General features: G+C 42.9%; 1 protein-coding gene across 3 annotated transcripts in view; it reads left to right on the forward strand.

The window, feature by feature from the left end:
* The window catches only part of EXOC2 (exocyst complex component 2), a 188672-nt gene that overhangs the window by 39775 nt on the left and 128632 nt on the right, over window positions 1-20265 (forward strand). For all 3 annotated transcript variants that reach the window (XM_044293024.1, XM_044293023.1, XM_044293025.1), the window contains exons 4-5: window positions 5843-5956; window positions 14831-14955. In XM_044293024.1, the coding sequence (XP_044148959.1) occupies window positions 5843-5956; window positions 14831-14955 (239 nt within the window). The remainder of the gene's footprint in view (window positions 1-5842; window positions 5957-14830; window positions 14956-20265) is intronic.

The raw sequence follows: 20265 nt of genomic DNA on the forward strand, positions 1-20265 counted from the left end.
GGGGATGTCCAGGATTAGACACACATCAATACAGATCTGGAATTGCAGTTCAGCTCTGGTGAAGTGGATTAGGCTGAGCTGCAATACCGGACACAACCTGTGGACAGGTGCGGTGCTGTTTTTGGAAGAAAGCAGCTGTGTTTTTCTAAAACTGGACAAACCTTTAACAACCAGCATGTGGTGATTCTTTGTATTTTCTTTTAATGAAAATAGGTGGATTATTTCCAGGATATTTTGATATCACTCCATGTATTCTACCTCCTGTCCTTTCCCTTTAAACTTCCTCTTTGTTTGGACTTTTACGCTCCATTCACACGACCTCAATTGTGGTCCGCATCCGTTCCGCCATTGTGCAATTTGCGGATCCGCAATACACTACGGACGTCTGAATGGACCCTTAGTATGGGAACAGTGTCACTTAACTCCCGGTCAGGCTCTTGGTCACTACGACCAGAGAGAGCCCCCATCACACATTACACTAATCAATACAATGTTATCCTGTTATGTTATAGAACAATAGAGCTGTCATAAAGTCATCCCACAAGGCTTACCCTTCAGATAACATCTTCCCCTCACAGCAGCAGTAAACTGACAATGCATTACCTGTCTATGTGGGAAGTTTTATTCATGTTGACTGCTACAGAAGTACAGTATTTTGTGTTTAATTTTCGGTGGCATAATACTCCCGAAATGAAAGAGAGAAAAATGGGGAAAAAAACTCTAAAAAATAAATAAAAATAAAGTTTGTCAATATTGAGTTAAAAAAAATGCCCCTTTTGTAATGGAAGTGACCCATTAATGGAGTTTTGTGTGAGTCAGGTATTGAAGGTACCTGGTCGGTATGGAAGGCTGCAGCTGAAGTGAATAGGACTAAGCTGTAGTACCACGCACAGTCGCACTCTTATATGGCTCTGCACCTGTCTAAGCAAATAAAGGGAAACCCTGGAGCCGCGTACCTCTCATTCTGCTGACCAGTGGCGGTATTAAAGGTCAAACCATCTCTAGTCAAAAACTGATATCCTAACAAAAGAATTTGCCATTAATATTTGACTCCTGAAAACGCCGTTTATGGCATGCTTCTGCCAGAGGTGAAATCCGTATCAAATGGCTCAGATTCTGTTGCGCAATTTTTGGCCACGTGGGGATAAGATTTGTTGCTTCTACTGTACGCTGAATGCAGACAATCTACAGCGTGTAAGCTACGTGTGGCTGTACCCTCAAGCTTTATTATCATAATTACGGGTACTCCCTTTAAACCCGACACCTCTCCTGTCTGTTTTAATAACTACTTGCATCCCCCTTTTAATAACCATTCCGGAGCATCTATTTGAATGACTCTATGATGTGCCTTTCCTGCTATGAATTATGAATAAAATTGCAGTGAGGCTAAATAGGTGTTACCAGTTTGGGGGGGGGGGGGGGGGTCACTACACAGTCATACTGTGTAGGGGCACCCGACCCCCCCCAACTGGTAACACCCATCTGGACCTTTATTATGCCTGCTGGAAGTTATGAATAAATTGCAGTGAGGCTCTAAATTGGTGTTACCAGTTGGGGGGGGAGGTCACTACACAGTCGGACTGTGTAGGAACACCTGCCCCCCTCCAACTGGTAACACCCATCTGCACCTTTATTATGCCTGCTAGAAGTTATGAATGAAATTGCTAGCAGTTTGCAATAAAGGAACGGCACAACAGAGCCATAAGAATAGATGCTCCAGAATTGTTATTACACAGGAAAGGCATGATGCTATTAAAACAGACATGTCGGGAGCGGTGACAGGTCCTCTTTAAGGTTACGAGTACCCCAAGTATCCTCAACCACTCCTACACTATGGCAGTTTCACTCAGGAGTCTAAATTGGCGAGCTTTTTTCTGTGTGCTGCAATGATTTACCGTGCTGTGACAAGTTAACGGCCTTGTGCGGTGATTTAAGCCCCCGCTAATTCACTTCTTGCCATTTGTCAAGGCTGTAAATCAGCTATTACACTGGAGTCCAAATAAAGCTCTTTTTTATTTTTTATTTCTTAAATAAGTTATGATCAACCAATAAGTAACTGAAAATATTAGCACTGGGCTTAAGAGATTTGATTTGCAACCACAAAGCGCATAATATAGTAATAAAATAATGCAGCCTTTTCTTCTGAACGGAGTCCAGGTATGACACATGATGGAGTATGGCAGTCCTGTAGTGTGATCAGACTCTTCTTCAGCATTCCCAGCATTGAATAAGTAGAAATTGTTCTAACACCCGTGTATTAGAAGTCAATCACCGCTCTGACCCCCGCTGCCTGGCTCAATGTTGGGAGCTAATGCGGTTCCTGTTTTGTCTTTACTCATTACATGACCTGGCCACCTAGGTCCCATTAGGATTGCCCCTCGTAGCATATCCTTTCTTTCCCGAGTGTTAAAGTTCTCAGTGAGGAACATGTCAGCAGTGAGCTATGAAAACATGTGTATGTGGGAGGCCTGATCTCCAGCCCATGAGCTCAGCCAGACAGATCTACACTGTAATCCAGGTTACTTTTCTCCCCTTGCAATTCCCAAGGCTGCATGGGAAGCAGAGAAACTTGAGTCCACATGTCTGTGAGTAATGCACAAATTCTTTAATCTGATTTACTAGTATGGAGGCATAATGGAGAATTCCAGCAAATTGTGCCTGGGTTAACTGAGTGACGCCCTGTTGGGAGCCTTAAAGGGGTTTCCCGGTTTGCATCAATATCCTATAGGATAATAGTTGTAATTTTGTAATGTATTTCTATTACCTTTTATTGCTCCGATCTTCCGTTCTGGGATGTGGTCACATGACCATGTCCATGCAGCTCTTTCTGATGTCCATGGGCGGGGTAGTGATAGGGGAGTGTCTATGTAACTAGCTGTAGATAGAGGATAACTAAATAGAACCTGAATACCCCTTTTTAAAGGTGTTTTTCAGGGATTACTATGACTTTAAACAGATAGGCTCATGTGGTTGCTTACCTCATGTACATCTTTCCCATGCTTTATATACTTCTCCTTTCTCTGCCACAGCTAGTTTATAGCTCCTCCCCCCAGCTAGTTGCACAGCCACGCCCCTGTTGCTGCTTTGACACACCCATGGACATCACAGGAAGTAAGAAAATGCTCCATGGACATACTCATGTGATCACAGCCCAGAACTGAAAATGGGAACAATAAAGGTATAAGAAATACCGTATTTTTCGCCGTATAAGACGCACTTTTTCTTCCCCCAAAATGGGGGAGAAATGCCCCTGCGTCTTATACGGCGAATGCAGTCAGTTTTACATCGCTGGCAGCGATGTAAAGCGAGCGGGTACTCGGGGAGGGACTGGGAGGAGGAGCTGGGGCCGGCAATAGCGGCGGGGCGGTGCAGTCACTGTACTAAAGGCCCGCCCCGCCGCTCCGGTGTACTAATAAAATATGTCATATTAAATTAATGGTTATTAAATATGCCCCTTTATGCCTAATAGTACCTTAAATCCTAAGCGCATCCGTACAATGCAGGCCAGGCGGGCGGCAGCGTAACTCCCTGATGTCACGTTCCTGCGCCGCCTACTTTATGAATGAAGCAGGCGGCGCAGGCAAGTGACGTCAGTGAGTGACGCGCCGCGCCGGCCGCCCGGCCTGCCGGCATTGTACTGAAGCACTTAGGATTTAAGGTACTTTAGGAATAAAGAGGCATATTTAATAACTATTAATTGAATAAGACATATTATGTTAGTATACTGGAGCGGCGGGGGATCTGTGGATGGCACAGTTATGGGCTGGGAGGGTCTGTGGATGACACATGTATAACAGTGCCATCCACAGATCCCCCCCCTGTAACAGTGCCAGCCACAGATCCCCCTGTAACAGTGAAAGCCACAGATCCCCCATAACAGTGTCCGTCATCCACAGTTCCCCCCATAACAGTGTCCGTCATCCACAGTTCCCCCCATAACAGTGTCCGTCATCCACAGATCCCCCCATAAGTGTCCGTCATCCACAGATCCCCCATAACAGTGTCCGTCATCCACAGTTCCCCCCATAACAGTGTCCGTCATCTACAGATCCCCCCATAAGTGTCCGTCATCCACAGATCCCCCCATAACAGTGTCCGTCATCCACAGATCCCCCCATAACAGTGTCCGTCATCCACAGATCCCCAGTAATAGTGCCATCCACAGACCACCTAGTTCCAAGCCCACCAAACCCACAGCACACCTTTTGGTTAAAAATATTTTTTTTCTTATTTTCCTCCCCAAAAACCTAGGTGCGTCTTATACGGCGAAAAATACGGTACATTGCAAAATTGTAGCTATCTTCATAAATGATTATTTTATCGTATTTTGATGCAAACTGGAAAACCCCTTTAAGGGTATAGCCACAGTTGGCTGGCCTGCAACTGATTTTCAGAGGCAGAAAATGTACAGTGTATCTGCCGTACTTCCACAGCAGCGCAATCCACACCAAATAATGTATATTTCACTGTGACATTTGTCACAAAAATGCTGCGGACTTGTTTGCGTTGTAAAGGGTGAAATCTGCAGCACAATTACGCCTCATAAACTGACATCCTGCAGCTTAAAAATCACCAATATCAAGGTATGTGTGGATATTATTGCAGACATTTTCTGCAGCACATGGATGAAATTTGTTAAAGAGGTTGTCTCCTCTCCGACAATAGGGGCATATCGCTAGGATATGCCCCCATTGTCTTATAGGTGTGGGTCCCACCGCTGGGAACGAAGCCCTGCAAAGTGGTGGCTGGAGGACTCCTGTCCGGCCACCACCAAGTGCACTCACCATAGAAAGGGATGGGAGCGCACCGAGCATGACCGGCCACAGCCCCTATTCACTTCTATGAGCCCGACAAATAGCTGAGCCATAGAAAATGAATGGAGGGCAGCTGCGCATCCACCACTTTCGGGGCTCCGTTCTCAATATAGGTGCCCTCATTGGCCTCCTGATGAATTCGGTATAGGGAGAAATGCGTAGAGACGGATACTAGGTTGCCATTTGGCACGTGAGAACTTACTTATGCTCTATTTTCCATACCTTCTTTCCAATAGGGCTAGCTAGGGATAGGCATGAGCACGGAGTACATCCGCCATCAGGATGTGACTCTCTTGAGCAGGGATTTGTCTACTCTTTAAATTAGGGAAAATGATCCTCCTTTAACCCCCTCCCCTGTCCGACATTTTTTTTTCTTTATTGTTTCCTTTACACTGGATTTTTGTTTGCTTAGATCTTGATTTTATAGTTTATCTAATATAAGTCTCATCCATTCACTGATACTGTAAAAACACTGGATTTCTGCATGCAATTCCACTTCAGAGAAATCACATCATTTTTGCCACATGTGACCATATGCTGTCTGGGTTGTCCACTATCGGCATTTTTTTAAATTTTATTTATTTATTATTTTTTAAAATCTTAGAACGGCCTCCCAAAGATAAACTCACATGGTGTCTCGCGCTATGACCCCCAGGAATCGGCTATAATCTGTGAGGGAAACTGGCAGTAAATGTTTTATTTCCCTGTGGTGCCTCGACAGGACGTATAAAGCATTACGCAGTGCCTATTGAAATCAGTTGGCTGTCCTGGTAAAGGCCAGATGTGACGGGTCCTCCAAAGTGCGAGAAGAGTTGTGTGTGCAAGAGATGAGGCCTCTGATGGCAGATGATCCTCTATTAACCCATGATGCTCTCGTAGTGTGACTGAAAATGAGTCGCTTTACATTACAGTCAATGACAACTAAACAATATGTTGTAGTTTGTTGTTCTGGTGACGGCAAAATGAATGTGTATTTTCATTTCTGGCCTTTCGTGTGCAGTATAAACCTCTTTCTTGTACTTTTGCAGGGAAAAGGTCCCACACTTGGACATCGAGGCATTGTTTCCTGGAAAGACTGCAGACTTCAATAGGGAGAATTTTTCTGCTACTTGGTATCTGATAGAAAATCACTCAACTGCTAGGTAAATGGAGGTTTTTGTGTTTGTTTTTAAATGTTTACATTTAAAAAATAAAAATAAATTTTTATTATAAAATGTAAAATCAAACCGGATGCATTTTTTTTTCTAATTCATGTAAGACTGCGACTCTTAGAGCAGTAGTTATTGGATCAGAATGTTCTAGCTTGTGTGATTCAATTAAATGGGTTTCCCGGTAGTTCAATGGTATCTAAATCTTTACTGAATGATAAAGTAATTAAATGTTTCAGCAACTGCAGAATGAGTTTGGGCTACAGAAGGAGGACTTTTCCAAATATTTGCAGCTACAACATGCTGTAGTATCTCAAAAATAGGGTTTCCCTAGAGATAAAGACACATATAACAGTTTATAACTGTAGCAAAATAGAAGAAAGGTAGGGGAACATATCTAGGGTATATAAAATCCTACATGACAAACGCATGACTTTGCTTAACATTTTTGGAGAAATGGGAGAGAGACCCCAGGGCTGTTGCCCTAAAACTAATTCCAGACATGTCTCCTAGTGAGGCTTTACGGCTGTCACAACAAGTAGCAAGTAGACGTGAAAAGAAAATGATTCATAGTTTTCAAATTTTTTATAAATATTTGAAAAGTGTGCCGTGCATTTGTATTCAGCCCCCGTAGTCAATTCTTTGTAGGACCACCTTTCGCTGCAAATATAGTTGCTTGTCTTTTAGGGTATGTCTCTACCAGCTTTGCACATCCACAGGCAGAAATTTTTGCTTGTTCGTATTTGCAAAAAAGCTGAAGCTCAGTCAGATTGGCTGGAGAGCGTCTGTGAACAGCAATGTTCAAGTCTTGCCAAAGATTCTCAATGGGATTTAGGTCTGGACTTTGACTGGGCCATTCTAACACATAATTATATGCTTTAATCTAAACCATTCCATTGTAGCTCTGACTGTATGTTTAGGGGCGTTGTCCTGCTGGAAGGTGAACCTCCGCCCCAGTCTTTTGCAGCCTCTACCAGGTTTTTCTCCAGGATTGCCTTGTATTTAGCTCCATCCATTTTGGATTTGTCCAGCTTCCCTGTCCTTTCTGTAGAAAATCATCCTCACAGCATGATGCTGCCACCACCATGTTTCATGGTGGGCATGGTGTGTTCAGGGTGATGTGCAGTGATAGTTTTCCACAACGCATGGTGTTTTGCATTGAAGCCTAAAAGTTCAACTTTGGTCTCATCTGACCAGAGCACCTTCTTCCACATGTTTGCTGTGTCCCCTACATGGCTTGTGGCAGACTGCAAACAGGACTTCTTATGGCTTCCTTTCAAAAGTGGCTTGCCAGTCTAACATAAAGGCCAGATTTGTACAGTACACAACTAATAATTGTCCTGCAGACTGATTCTCCCACCTGAGCTTTGGATCTCTGCAGCTCCTCCAGGATGACCATGGCCCTCTTGGCTGCTACCCTAATTAGTGCTCTCAGTGACTGGGTTGTCTGTTTAGGTGGATGGCCATGTCTTGGTAGGTTTGTAGTTGTGCCATAGTCCTTCCATTTTCGAATTATGGATTGAACAGTGTTCCGTGAGATGTTCAGACTTTGGGACATATTTTCTATAGCCTATTCCTGCTTCACACTTCTCCACAACTTTATCCCTGACCTGTCTGGTGTGTTCTTTTGGTTTTCATGATTCTGTTTGATCATTAATGTTTTCTAACAAACCTTTGAGGCCTTTACAGAACAGCTGTAGTTATACCAAGGTGGACATTTATTTACTAATTAGGAGACTTCTGAAGGCAGTTGGTCACGTTGGATTTTACTTAGGGGTATCATAGTACAGGGGCTGAATACAAATGCACGCTACACTTTTTAGATTTTTATTTATACATTTTTTTTGAAAACCACTTATTTTCTTATCACTTCACACATACCGGTAGTTGCTACTTTGTGTTGGTCTATCATATAAATCATGGTTTCCATAAAGGTTTAGGCATCCTTTAAATATTCATGACTAGTGATGAGCGTGAGTTTACTGGAAGGAAAACCATTTTACTTCAAGTTGACTATGTCCCTCAGTCATGACAGGGAACTGTGAGCTTATTTCCAGTCTCCCCCTCTTTCTACATTCCTGAAATCTTGTCATATTTCTTAGTATAAATATCTTTCTTTGAAAATGTTTCATTAAATGGAAAAATTATTTAACCCTTTAATGTTATTGCTACTGCTTTCAGCCAAACCAGTCTCTGGGCGACTCACTGCTGGGGTGTAGAGAGTCAGACTCCCATGAATTGATATGGATCACCTATTCTAAGGACAGATAATGACTTGTGATAAGCGAACTTGTGTTTTCAAGTTTGGCGTAAAAGGTTCGGATTATCTAAGAATCTCGATTATGGATTCCGCTACCACGGACCATAACAGAATTCTATGACGGCATGCACCACGGAAGGCTATAAGAGGCATTCCATATTGCATTCCGTCAAAATAGAAGTCTGTGGCCAACATAAACTTCTATTATGACGGAATGCCTTTTATAGGCTTCCGTAGTACATGCCGTCATAGAATTCCGTTATGGTCTGTGGTAGTGGAATCCATAACGGGATTCTTAGATAACCCAAACTTGTACGCCAAACTTGAAAACGCAAGTTTGCTCATCACAAGTCATGATCTGTCCTTAGAATAGGTGATCCATATCAATTCATGGGAGTCTGACTCTCTACACCCCCACAATCAGCAGTGAGTCGCCCAGAGACTGGTTTGGCTGAAAGCAGTAGCAATAACATTAAAGGGTTAAATAATTTCATTTAATGAAACATTTTCAAAGAAAGATATTTATACTAAGAAATATGACAAGATTTCAGGAATGTAGAAAGAGGGGGAGACTGGAAATAAGCTCACAGTTCCCTGTCATGACTGAGGGACATAGTCAACTTGAAGTAAACTGGTTTTCCTTCCAGTAAACTCACAACTACGCATTATTATGAGACATTTATTGTGCAATGGGGGTTATTTTATAACAAGAAATTACCTAATTTTGCAACTGCACATCTTTTGAATGGTGAGAGCCACTTTTTGAGTACGGGCCCTGATGGGGCATGTGAAAAATGGTTGTTTAACCGAGACAATCTCTTAAAGGAATTGTCCAGCCTTTACTGTTGGCAGCAACTTTTTGACACAATAAATGTGGTGTAAACATTTTGATTCTGCCCTAGTGTATTCTGAATGTAAATTAACAAAGAAGAGTCTGGCAGTATCCAGACATATGCAGTGCTCGGATGCAGCCAAGGCTAGTACACTTTGCTTCACTGCGCATGCACCAGATGCCGCCAGACTCTTCCCTAGTAATTGTCATAAAGCATTGTTTTTAGACTAAATGGACAATTGTGGGAGGGGCATGAGTAATCCTAAACTTCGGCTTTATAAAAACTATAGGTCCCCTAAAATCTAGTAAAATCTCTGAGGGTAAAAAAATATATATATTGAAAATGCTGAAGATGTGAGACACAATGTTTATTAGAAAATCTTAGAACTTTTAATTTATACTGTCTTGGCCACTAGGGGTCTCACTTCCACCTAAGTTGCAGTCCACTGCTTGTTGTTCGGCTACATCCGTCTCCAGTAACAGAGACATAGACGATTCACAGGAAATGGTGGCATGTCAGAGCTAGCTGAACTTCTGAGCCTTAAAGAAGCAGTGCCTCTACACAGCTTTTGAAGGGCAGAGTAGCTCCTGTATGTCTCCCCTCCTTATCAGCTTTCTGAGCTCCCTAGAAGAGAACAAACATAGTGGGAAGTGAGGTCATTGCATACAGTGTCGGTAGGTTAAACAGAAGGGAGGTGCCCCCTGCTTGTGAGAGAAATGCATCTAACTATGCAAGTGAAACAGGGAATAATATGGCTTAAGAAGTCATTAGGGAAGCCTAAAAAAGACCTGCTCCTTCACAGTGTACAATAAACCACAGCCATTATGCAAACTTTTTTTCTTTTTTTTAAACTCAGGTATGCTTTAAGGATTAACTAAATCCCCCTTTACGTTACTCTCTTGGCATTTTACACTTGTAAGGTTACTTTCACACTTGCGTTTTTCTTTTCCGGTATAGAGTTCCTAGGCGCTCTATACAGGAAAAGAACTGATCAGTTTTATCCCCATGCATTCTGAATGGAGAGCAATCCTTTCAGGATGCATTAGGATGTATTTTTGACTGATCAAGCCAAAGATAAAACCGCAGCATGCTACGGTTTTATCTCTGGCCCAAAAAAACTGAAGACTTGCCTGAATTTTTTTACATAGGAATGTATTAGTGCCAAAATACCGGAATGACGGATCTGCCCTTCCGGTCTGCGTATGCGCAGACTGGTAAAAATGTGAAAAAAAATTGTAACGGATCAGTTTGTCCGTATGACAAACGGACATATGGATCCGTTTTTGCAATGCATTTGTAAGACTGATCAGAATCCTGATCAGTCTTAAAATGCATTCAGCTGGAATACGTTTTGCTGGATCCGGCAGGCAGGTCTGTCGCTGGATCACTCTGCCGCAAGTGTGAAAATAGCCTAAATGTCACTGTGATAATTATTACGTTTGGTTATGGTTATCTTTTACTAGTAAGGCTGCATTCATAGCGTTTAGCCCTCTGCAGTGCTTTCTGTTGAGGGTATACGTCTGAATATCTGACTTTACCCAGACTTTAATAGGTTAAAAGAGTTCAAATGATTCATCTTTGGATTTTGTTTTACCTGCTCTCTGTTCCTTTATGGCATTTTTGCCAGACAGAATAACGTGGTAGACTGCTCAATTCTATCCAGTGAAAATGCCAGAGAGGAATTGAAAACTGGTCATAGAGACCCCAGAGAGCAATCCTTTCAACTCTGGTTTACCCATTAAAGTCAACGTACCTGTTGCGGAATACGTCTGTATACCATTTTGGGGTGTTCAGATGTACAGGTGAAACTCAAAAAATTAGAATATCGTGCAAAGTTCATTTATTTCAGTAATGCAACTTAAAAGGTGAAACTAATATGAGATAGACTCAATACATGCAAAGCGAGATATTTTAATAATTTCTATTATTTGTTATAATCTGGATGATTATGGCTTACTGCTTATAAAACCCCAAAGTCACAATCTCAGGTCCCATTTGCTCAGGGGGTATGGATTAATTCGCTGACTAGAGTGTGACACTTTGAGCCTAGAATATTGAACCGTTTCACAAAGTTCTAATTTTAAGTTGCATTACTGAAATAAATAAACTTTTGCACGATATTCTAATTTTTCGAGTTTCACCTGTATACTCTAATGAAAAGCCTTGAAAAGGGCTAAAGAGCTATGTGAATGCAGCCTAATCCTAATAAAAAGGCCGCCTTTCAAAACAAGGTAACACAATACAATTACATGACAAAAACAGTAAAGAAAAAAATATGAATTGCTAAAAAAGGACACATTGTAAAAAGTATAAATAGAATATAGTCTATATATTCACACAGTAGTTGTTTTACTCCTAACATCTGTTTTATGCCGCCTCTTCACTCTCCTGGCCTCTATTTAACCTATGAAAAAGTGATGTTGAAGGTATTCTGGGCACTTCTGTTTTGCTCTGCTTGCCTATGTTTTTTCCTTTAAGGAAATGTCTTCCTTCAGACCTGAGAGGCTATTTTCCTGGATTAGCAGACGCTGTAGACTCTGGAAACAACTGTTTCACTTCTCTAGGTCCTTAAGTCTTGGCATTGTCTTTAGTGTCTATACTTGTGTTACTATTTGTCCTGCTTGTGGAGTATTTGTGCTTGCTTTTAACAAGACCTTCCATCTAGTCCTTGGTGCAGCAAACTGCGTAATTTGATTATATCAACCATCCACTATTTATAATAAAGTGCATTGGTTTCATTAGCATCCATGTAACACTGCGGTCGCCTCTCCAAACCAAATATATAATTTTTCCAAATGTCTACTTTAAGAGGTATTTCAGCTATAAATTGAATCTCGGGACGCATTTTCAGTATTCGCAAAACGCACATAGTAAGGTCATTAAACATGCCATGGCCATTTATTTTTTTACTCTGGTCCCTCAAAAGCAATTTTCCAAGGTTCTCCATTCATTTATCCTTTAAAAGGGTTGTGCCACGAAGCATATTTTAAATTTTTTCAAACCATCGCCTGAATCTGAATATTTTTGTAATTGCATGTAATTAAAAATTTTAGGTAGCCACTGGCATATTCAATAAAATGTATCTGTGTAGTGCTGTTTCTTCTTTTCCTTATTTCTTTTACACCTCACAGAGATGGTCGCACGTGCTCAGTTTAAATCTTCAACTGTCACCAGCCCTCTCTTCTGTTAGAAGCTCTCACAGTTACAGGGAAAGAGTCACAGCAGAAAGGGCATACTCCTGAGAAAGGACACTTCCCCTCTCCTGCTAGCCTGAAATAAATATAGTAGAACAGTTGGTGCAATGAATGGGGAGATCTCTGGATCCATGTGAGGTACAGGGCCGGTTCTAGCTTTGTTAGAGATAATCATGTACTATGTGATGTCTGATTTTCATTTTTTACATCAATCATGGCATAGCCCCTTTAACACCACAAACAATGCAGCTACTGCTGCATGCGACTGGTTAGTACAGGAGAAGTTGTTAACGCCCCCTCACTGACATCATTCTGTGCTTTGCAGCTATTGGCTGAAATTGTATCACATGGTCTTCCTGCTTTGCCCGGCCCCCTTTGTGGACTCTGCACATAATACTGAAGCTCATGGTTTCCATAAGGCCGTCTTCCTTGCTTTCTGATCCAAACACAGTAGTAAGCAAGAATGGAGAGCGCTCTCGGTATTACCAGGTTCGGCCCAATTCACAGGAGCACACATGACGTATTCCAAGAACGTATATGCACGTTAACTAACATCTTTTCAGTGACCATTGCTGTGATCCCCAGCCTCCGGTACGTGCATAGTAGCACTCTATATCCGAAAAGGGAGCCTTGGAGACATAGCTCTGTAGGCCGTGATAGTCATGTACAGGTCCTTCTAAAAAAATTAGCATATTGTGATAAAGTTCATTATTTTCTGTAATGTACTGATAAACATTAGACTTTCATATATTTTAGATTCATTACACACAACTGAAGTAGTTCAAGCCTTATATTGTTTTAATATTGATGATTTTGGCATACAGCTCATGAAAACCCCAAATTCCTATCTAAAAAAATTAGCATATTTCATCCGACAAATAAAAGAAAAGTGTTTTTAATACAAAAAAAGTCAACCTTCAAATAATTATGTTCAGTTATGCACTCAATACTTGGTCGGGAATCCTTTTGCAGAAATGACTGCTTCAATGCGGCGTGGCATGGAGGCAATCAGCCTGTGGCACTGCTAAGGTGTTATGGAGGCCCAGGATGCTTCGATAGCGGCCTTAAGCTCATCCAGAGTGTTGGGTCTTGCGTCTCTCAACTTTCTCTCTCTTCCCAATATCCCACAGATTCTCTATGGGGTTCAGGTCAGGAGAGTTGGCAGGCCAATTGAGCACAGTAATACCATGGTCAGTAAACCATTTACCAGTGGTTTTGGCACTGTGAGCAGGTGCCAGGTCGTGCTGAAAAATGAAATCTTCATCTCCATAAAGCTTTTCAGCAGATGGAAGCATGAAGTGCTCCAAAATCTCCTGATAGCTAGCTGCATTGACCCTACCCTTGATAAAACACAGTGGACCAACACCAGCAGCTGACATGGCACCCCAGACCATCACTGACTGTGGGTACTTGACACTGGACTTCAGGCATTTGGGCATTTCCCTCTCCCCAGTCTTCCTCCAGACTCTGGCACCTTGATTTCCGAATGACATGCAAAATTTGCTTTCATCCGAAAAAAATACTTTGGACTACTGAGCAACAGTCCAGTGCTGCTTCTCTGTAGCCCAGGTCAGGCGCTTCTGCCGCTGTTTCTGGTTCAAAAGCGGCTTGACCTGGGGAATGCGGCACCTGTAGCCCATTTCCTGCACACGCCTGTACACGGTGGCTCTGGATGTTTCTACTCCAGACTCAGTCCACTGCTTCCGCAGGTCCCCCAAGGTCTGGAATCGGTCCTTCTCCACAATCTTCCTCAGGGTCCGGTCACCTCTTCTCGTTGTGCAGCGTTTTCTGCCACACTTTTTCCTTCCCACAGACTTCCCACTGAGGTGCCTTGATACAGCACTCTGGGAACAGCCTATTCGTTCAGAAATTTCTTTCTGTGTCTTACCCTCTTGCTTGAGGGTGTCAATGATGGCCTTCTGGACAGCAGTCAGGTCGGCAGTCTTACCCATGATTGCGGTTTTGAGTAATGAACCAGGCTGGGAGTTTTTAAAAGCCTCAGGAATCTTTTGCAGGTGTTTAGAGTTAATTAGTTGATTCTGATGATTAGGTTAATAGCTCGTTTAGAGAACCTTTTCATGATATGCTAATTTTTTTAGATAGGAATTTTGGGTTTTCATGAGCTGTATGCCAAAATCATCAATATTAAAACAATAAAAGGCTTGAACTACTTCAGTTGTGTGTAATGAATCTAAAATATATGAAAGTCTAATGTTTATCAGTACATTACAGAAAATAATGAACTTTATCACAATATGCTATTTTTTTTAGAAGGACCTGTATGTGCCATCTAACAATCTACCTACTACAAGCAAAGGGAAGGAATGTAAAGGTACCACTAGGAATCCGCTAAACAGTCATTGGAAACTGAGATTTGTGCTGTGATCATCGCAGAGATCTGGAAGTATTTTTACAAGTGTGAAAAGGAATTTAATTGTTGGTCTTCTATCATTTAGAGTATATAGGGCTTTTTCGGGCAGTCCCTTAGTGTAGTTGCACAGCATGGGATCAATATATAATATCCAATCCTAATCTAAAAATGTTTTAATTCTTCTTTTTTTTTTTTTTTTTGTAAATTCAGTTTCGAACATCTTAAATTAGCAGCCAACAACTTGAAAAAACAAGCAAGCAAGAAAAACGAGGGTAACGTTGCTTATGTGAAAGGAGGACTAAGCACATTCTTTGAGGCTCAGGATGCATTAGCAGGTAAAGATGAAATGCTGTGTTTCATGAAAAGAATATTATATTGTATTTATGATTATTGTATTATAATGATGTGTATTTTAGGTACATTTATTTATTTATTTATTTATTTATTTATTTACGCACTTACATAGCGCTGACATATTCCTCAGCACTTTACAGACATTATTATCACTGTCCCCAATAGGGCTCACAATCTAAGGTCCCTATCAGTATGTCTTTGGTAGGAAACCAGAGTACCTGGGGGAAACCCATGCAAACACTGGGAGAACATACAACCTCCATGCAGATGTCAGATTCGAAGAGGAGTATTTTGATTTCACGGAGCATGTGCCGTGGCAATGTACAAATCATATAAACTGTAATATGTTTATATCATCACTCGACACAAATCGCAGTTCCTTAAAGGATAACTGTCGTATTTTATTTTTATTTTTGGAGTATTGGATTGTGGTGATTAATATCGCCTTGGTGGCCCTATTTCAACTTTTCACTGTGTATTCAATTAGCCCTTAATTCCACAGTTTAGTTCCCTGTACTGCCTACTTTTACCTGTGCTTAAAACAGTGCTTCTCAATTATTTTCTGTCATGCCCCCCCAGGAAGAAGAAAACATTTTGCGCCCCCCGCGCGACTGTAAATAGTATCATTTGTCTATAAAATTGTTAGAAGTACAGCCCCCAGTAATAAGAGCCCCTCTGTGTCAGTAATAACAGCCCCTCTGTGCCAGTAATAACAGCCCCCCCCTTTGCATGTTATGGGGGGATCTGTGGATGACGGACACTTATGGGGGGATCTGTGGATGACGGACACTTATGGGGGGATCTGTGGATGACGGACACTTATGGGGGGATCTGTGGATGACTGACACTTATGGGGGGGATCTGTGGATGACGGACACTTATGGGGGGATCTGTGGATGACGGACACTTATGGGGGGATCTGTGGATGACGGACGCTTATGGGGGGATCTGTGGATGACTGACACTTATGGGGGGGGATCTGTGGATGACGGACACACACTTATGAGGGGATCTGTGGATGACTGACACACACTTATGGGGGGGATCTGTGGATGACGGACACACACTTATGGGGGGGATCTGTGGCTGACGGACACACACTTATGAGGGGATCTGTGGATGACGGACACACACTTATGGGGGGATCTGTGGATGACGGACACTTATGGGGGGAGCTGTGGATGACAGACACTTATGGGGGGATCTGTGGATGACGGACACTTATGGGGGGATCTGTGGATGACGGACACTTATGGGGGGGATCTGTGGCTGGCACTGTTACAGGGGGATCTGTGGCTGGCACTGTTATATATGTGCCATCCACAGACCCCCCACCCCATAACAGTGCCATCCACAGTGCCCCCCCCCCCAGCCCATAACAGTGCCATCCACAGACCTCCACCCCTTAACTGTGCCATCCACAGATTCCGTGTGCCCGCCGCCGCCGTTTAAACTTATTAAACATGCCCCCTCACTCCTAATAGTACCGTATATCCGAATTTCTTCTGTATAATGCCGGCAGGCGGGCCGGGCGGCCGGCGCGTCCCTCAGTGACGTCACTTGTCTGCGCCGCCTGCTTCATTCATAAAGCAGGCGGCGCAGGCACGTGACATCACTGAGGGACGCGCCGGCCGCCCGGCCTGCCTGCCGGCATTATACAGAAGAAATTCGGATATACGGTACTGTTAGGAGTGAGGGGGGCATGTTTAATAACTTTTAATTCAATAATACATTTTATATTAGTATACCGGAGGGAGCGGTGGGGCGGGGCTATAGTACAGTGACCGCACCGCCCCACCGCTATTGCCGGCTCCCAGCTCCTCCTCCCAGTCCCTCCCCCGGCCCCTTCTCCGTACATCGCGTCCAGCGCCTGCGCGGGCCTCTGATCAGAGGAAGGGAGATGAGCGCTTCCACAATGGAAGCGCTCATCTCCCTGCCGCATAACGCACACCCCAAAGGCCGGCCCTGAACGAGCCCCCCTTTTACGGAGCCTGGCGCCCCCCCTAGAGGGCGCACCCCACTATTTGAGAAGCACTGGCTTAAAATCAGGTTGCTAGGCATATTCCGTCTATGTGTTGATGGACGGAGGACGCAGAAGCACTCAGCGTGAAGGGTCACATTACTGACAGCCAGGGACTGTAAGTAAATGATTAAAGCCAGGTCCTCCCCAGCAGCTGATAACAGTGCCTGGGCTGTGTGCACTTCTCCCTGTCCCTGCGCTTGGCAGACGCTCCCTCACTCAGCAGACTGGGACAATGCAGAGCCGAAGCCGCGCAGAGCAGGGAAGGGAGATCTGCCATCTGCTCAGTGTATACATGAAAGCAACATGTAGTAAGAGGACCCCTTTGTGCTGCTGAAGATTAACCCTTTAGGGGGGAGGGCTGTGGTTACTGACACTTTTGGGGGGCTATTGTTACTGGCTAGTGAAGGCAGGCGGGATTACCCTCAGGGTGAGGGCAGTGGCGGCCATCTTAACTGAATAGTGAAATTGCAGTTTTATGCAGACTGGTTGCTAAGGGCTGAATCTTATTAAATATGGGGCAAGTCAGTCTAATAGTAACTGATTCTGGAATATCATGTTATTAGTAACTACATATATGACAATTGAAATTGGGGTCTAAGTGTGACAGTTATCCTTTAACCACTTCCCATGTATACATTTTAGAGTGACCAGGCAAATTTGTAAAAAAATAATTTGGTCGCCACTTTCCACGAGCTATAACTTTTTTTTTTTTTTTTTTCATTTTTCCATCGATGTAGCCTTATGAGGGCTTGTTTTTTGCGGAACAAGCAGTTTTTAACTGTGCCATTTTGAAGTTCAAATAGCTTACTGATGAACTTTTATTAACTATTTATGGGGGGGGATGATGGAAAAAAACAGGTCAGAATTGGTCAGATTGTCCGAAAATCTGCTGTTTCTGTACTAGTTCCTTGTTTCCGGTCACCCCTGGACCATACGTGTCTTGGTCTTGCTAGAACAGCACATCTCTCGTAGTAGACATTAATGTCCTCCTAGTAACAACACTGTTAGATTGACATGGCAGCTGGTAGGCCAGAAGACAAGGTAAATCTGATAAAGCCATGTTGTTTGGCAGGAAATTAAACCAGCCCTCTGGATCGCTGACCAACTTGACCTTTTGCTTTCTGTGTAAACATTTCTAAATTTCAGGACATACGTGACTTCTTCATTACAAGCCAAGAGTTGTTACTCCAGTTGATTGCAACCAGGATAAGTCTAAGGTTTATTTTCAGTCCAAAAGTCACAACTTATGACAGACGGCAAAAAAAAATCAATGAATGGCGGAGGCCTTGATAAACACAGGAACTCCATTCTCAAGCTACAAATGTCTAGTGACTGATGGTTTTAAATAGTAGATTATGTGGCTGTGGGTCTTTTTTGGGGATGGCATAGTTGGGCTTTTTCATGATCAGATGATTGACCCATTTTTTTTTATATCAGATATTTGCCATATTTGTCTCCTTTTTATGTTTTATATAAAATTGAAAGTTTCTTTTCCTGTGACTATGGTATGTCTTCTGTTATAGTGTATATATGTTCATAAATCTAACCAAAATGTAACCTGATATTGAGCATATTAAGTGCAGTTTATGAGGGTTTGTGTGCATAGATAGGCTGAGAGCTGCTGGCAGTTTAAAGGAGTTTTCTGGGATTTTGAGACTGATAACCAATCCTCAGGATAGGTATTCAGTATCTGATCGATGGGGGTCCGACGACCGGGAGCCCTACTGATCAGCTGTTTGAGAAAACACAGGCACTGTGAGCGCCACTGCCTTCTTCTTGTTCAGCCCTGTTGAAGTGAAAGGGGTTGAGCACATGCACTATACAATGTATGGTGCTGTGCTTGGTGAGCTGTGAGAAGGCCACAGAGCGCCACTGCCTTTTTAAACAGCTGATCAGCAGGGGTCCCGGGTGTTTGACCCCCCACTGATAAGATATTAAAATCCCGGAGAAAAAACCTTTAAATGGAAACTGTCATCAGGAAATTCACAGATAGACTAGGCACAGTGTCTTGTAGGACAAGCTCAGCGAAACGGAATGATATCTTTCACTTGGTAATCTGTTGCTTCATTCTGGAGTTATCCATATGCAAATGCACAGCTAAGTGCACCAAGGTTTGGCCCAAGCCACTCTGTGCACCCTTGCTCCTCCTGCTATTAAGGTACTACAGAGAAAACAATGATATGTATGTACTTAGGCACTATTTGGGTGTGCATTACTTTCACTGGCAGGACTGGCGTTGCATAGTCTGTTGAAACCCTGATGACCCCTTTAAAAATTGTTGGAGTCCTTTTACTGTTTGGATCCATCATATCATGGAAACCATGACTCCACTGTGTATATAGCCACAATTTGATTGTCCTAATTTTGTGGTCAAGGAAGTCCACATTTGCACCACCTACTACATCCTACCTAATAAAAGCCCTGTGTGCATGCGCTGTGTCCGTGCGTGTGTGCCGATTTTTACATTGGTCATGCGCGGCGCATCGACCAATCAGGACACGGCGCTCCACGCACCGCCCACACCAGTGCGCCGCCCAATCACTGCCGCTTATTCATGCCGTCATTCCTTACACATTGGCTCCTGGGTGACCAGCCAGCGTAGTGGGGGGGCGGGAGGTGCCAGCTCTCGGGGCAGGGCCAGTAGCATCGGGCAGCCTGGCCGCTCCTTCAAAGTGCTGTCCCGGGATTCCAGAGGATGTTACTGCTCCAGTCAGCGGGGGAACGGGGCAGACTGGGTGTGGAGGATGGCACCTACGGGAGGACCCTAATAAATGGACCCAACGTCACATGTACCACACCAGTGTAATTTGGCATAATTATAAGTGAATTTTTAATGGAGCTTGAAAATTATTCTTTGCGAGTCTCCACAATAGAAGTAATGGTTAATTCTTCTGACTGTTTTTGTATTTAAATTTTCCTGTATTTAACCCTTTCAGTACCGAGCCACTTTTCACCTTAAATCCCAGGCCGATTTTTGCAATTCTGACATGTCACTTTATGTGGTAATAACTTTGGAATGCTTTTTACTTATCCAAGCCATTGTGAGATTGTTTTCTTGTGACACATTGTACTTCATGACGGTGGTACATTTGAGTCGATAAATTTCACCTTGATTTATAAAATAATCCCAAATTTACCAAAAATTTGTAAAAAAAATCAAAATTTTCTAAATTTGAATTTCTCTATTTTTAAGACAGATAGTAATACCTATATAAAATAGTTATCAATCAACATTCCCCATTTGTCTACTTTATGTTGGCATAATATT

Source organism: Bufo gargarizans, chromosome 5 (assembly GCF_014858855.1).
Source record: "Bufo gargarizans isolate SCDJY-AF-19 chromosome 5, ASM1485885v1, whole genome shotgun sequence".
Classification (NCBI taxonomy): domain Eukaryota; kingdom Metazoa; phylum Chordata; class Amphibia; order Anura; family Bufonidae; genus Bufo; species Bufo gargarizans.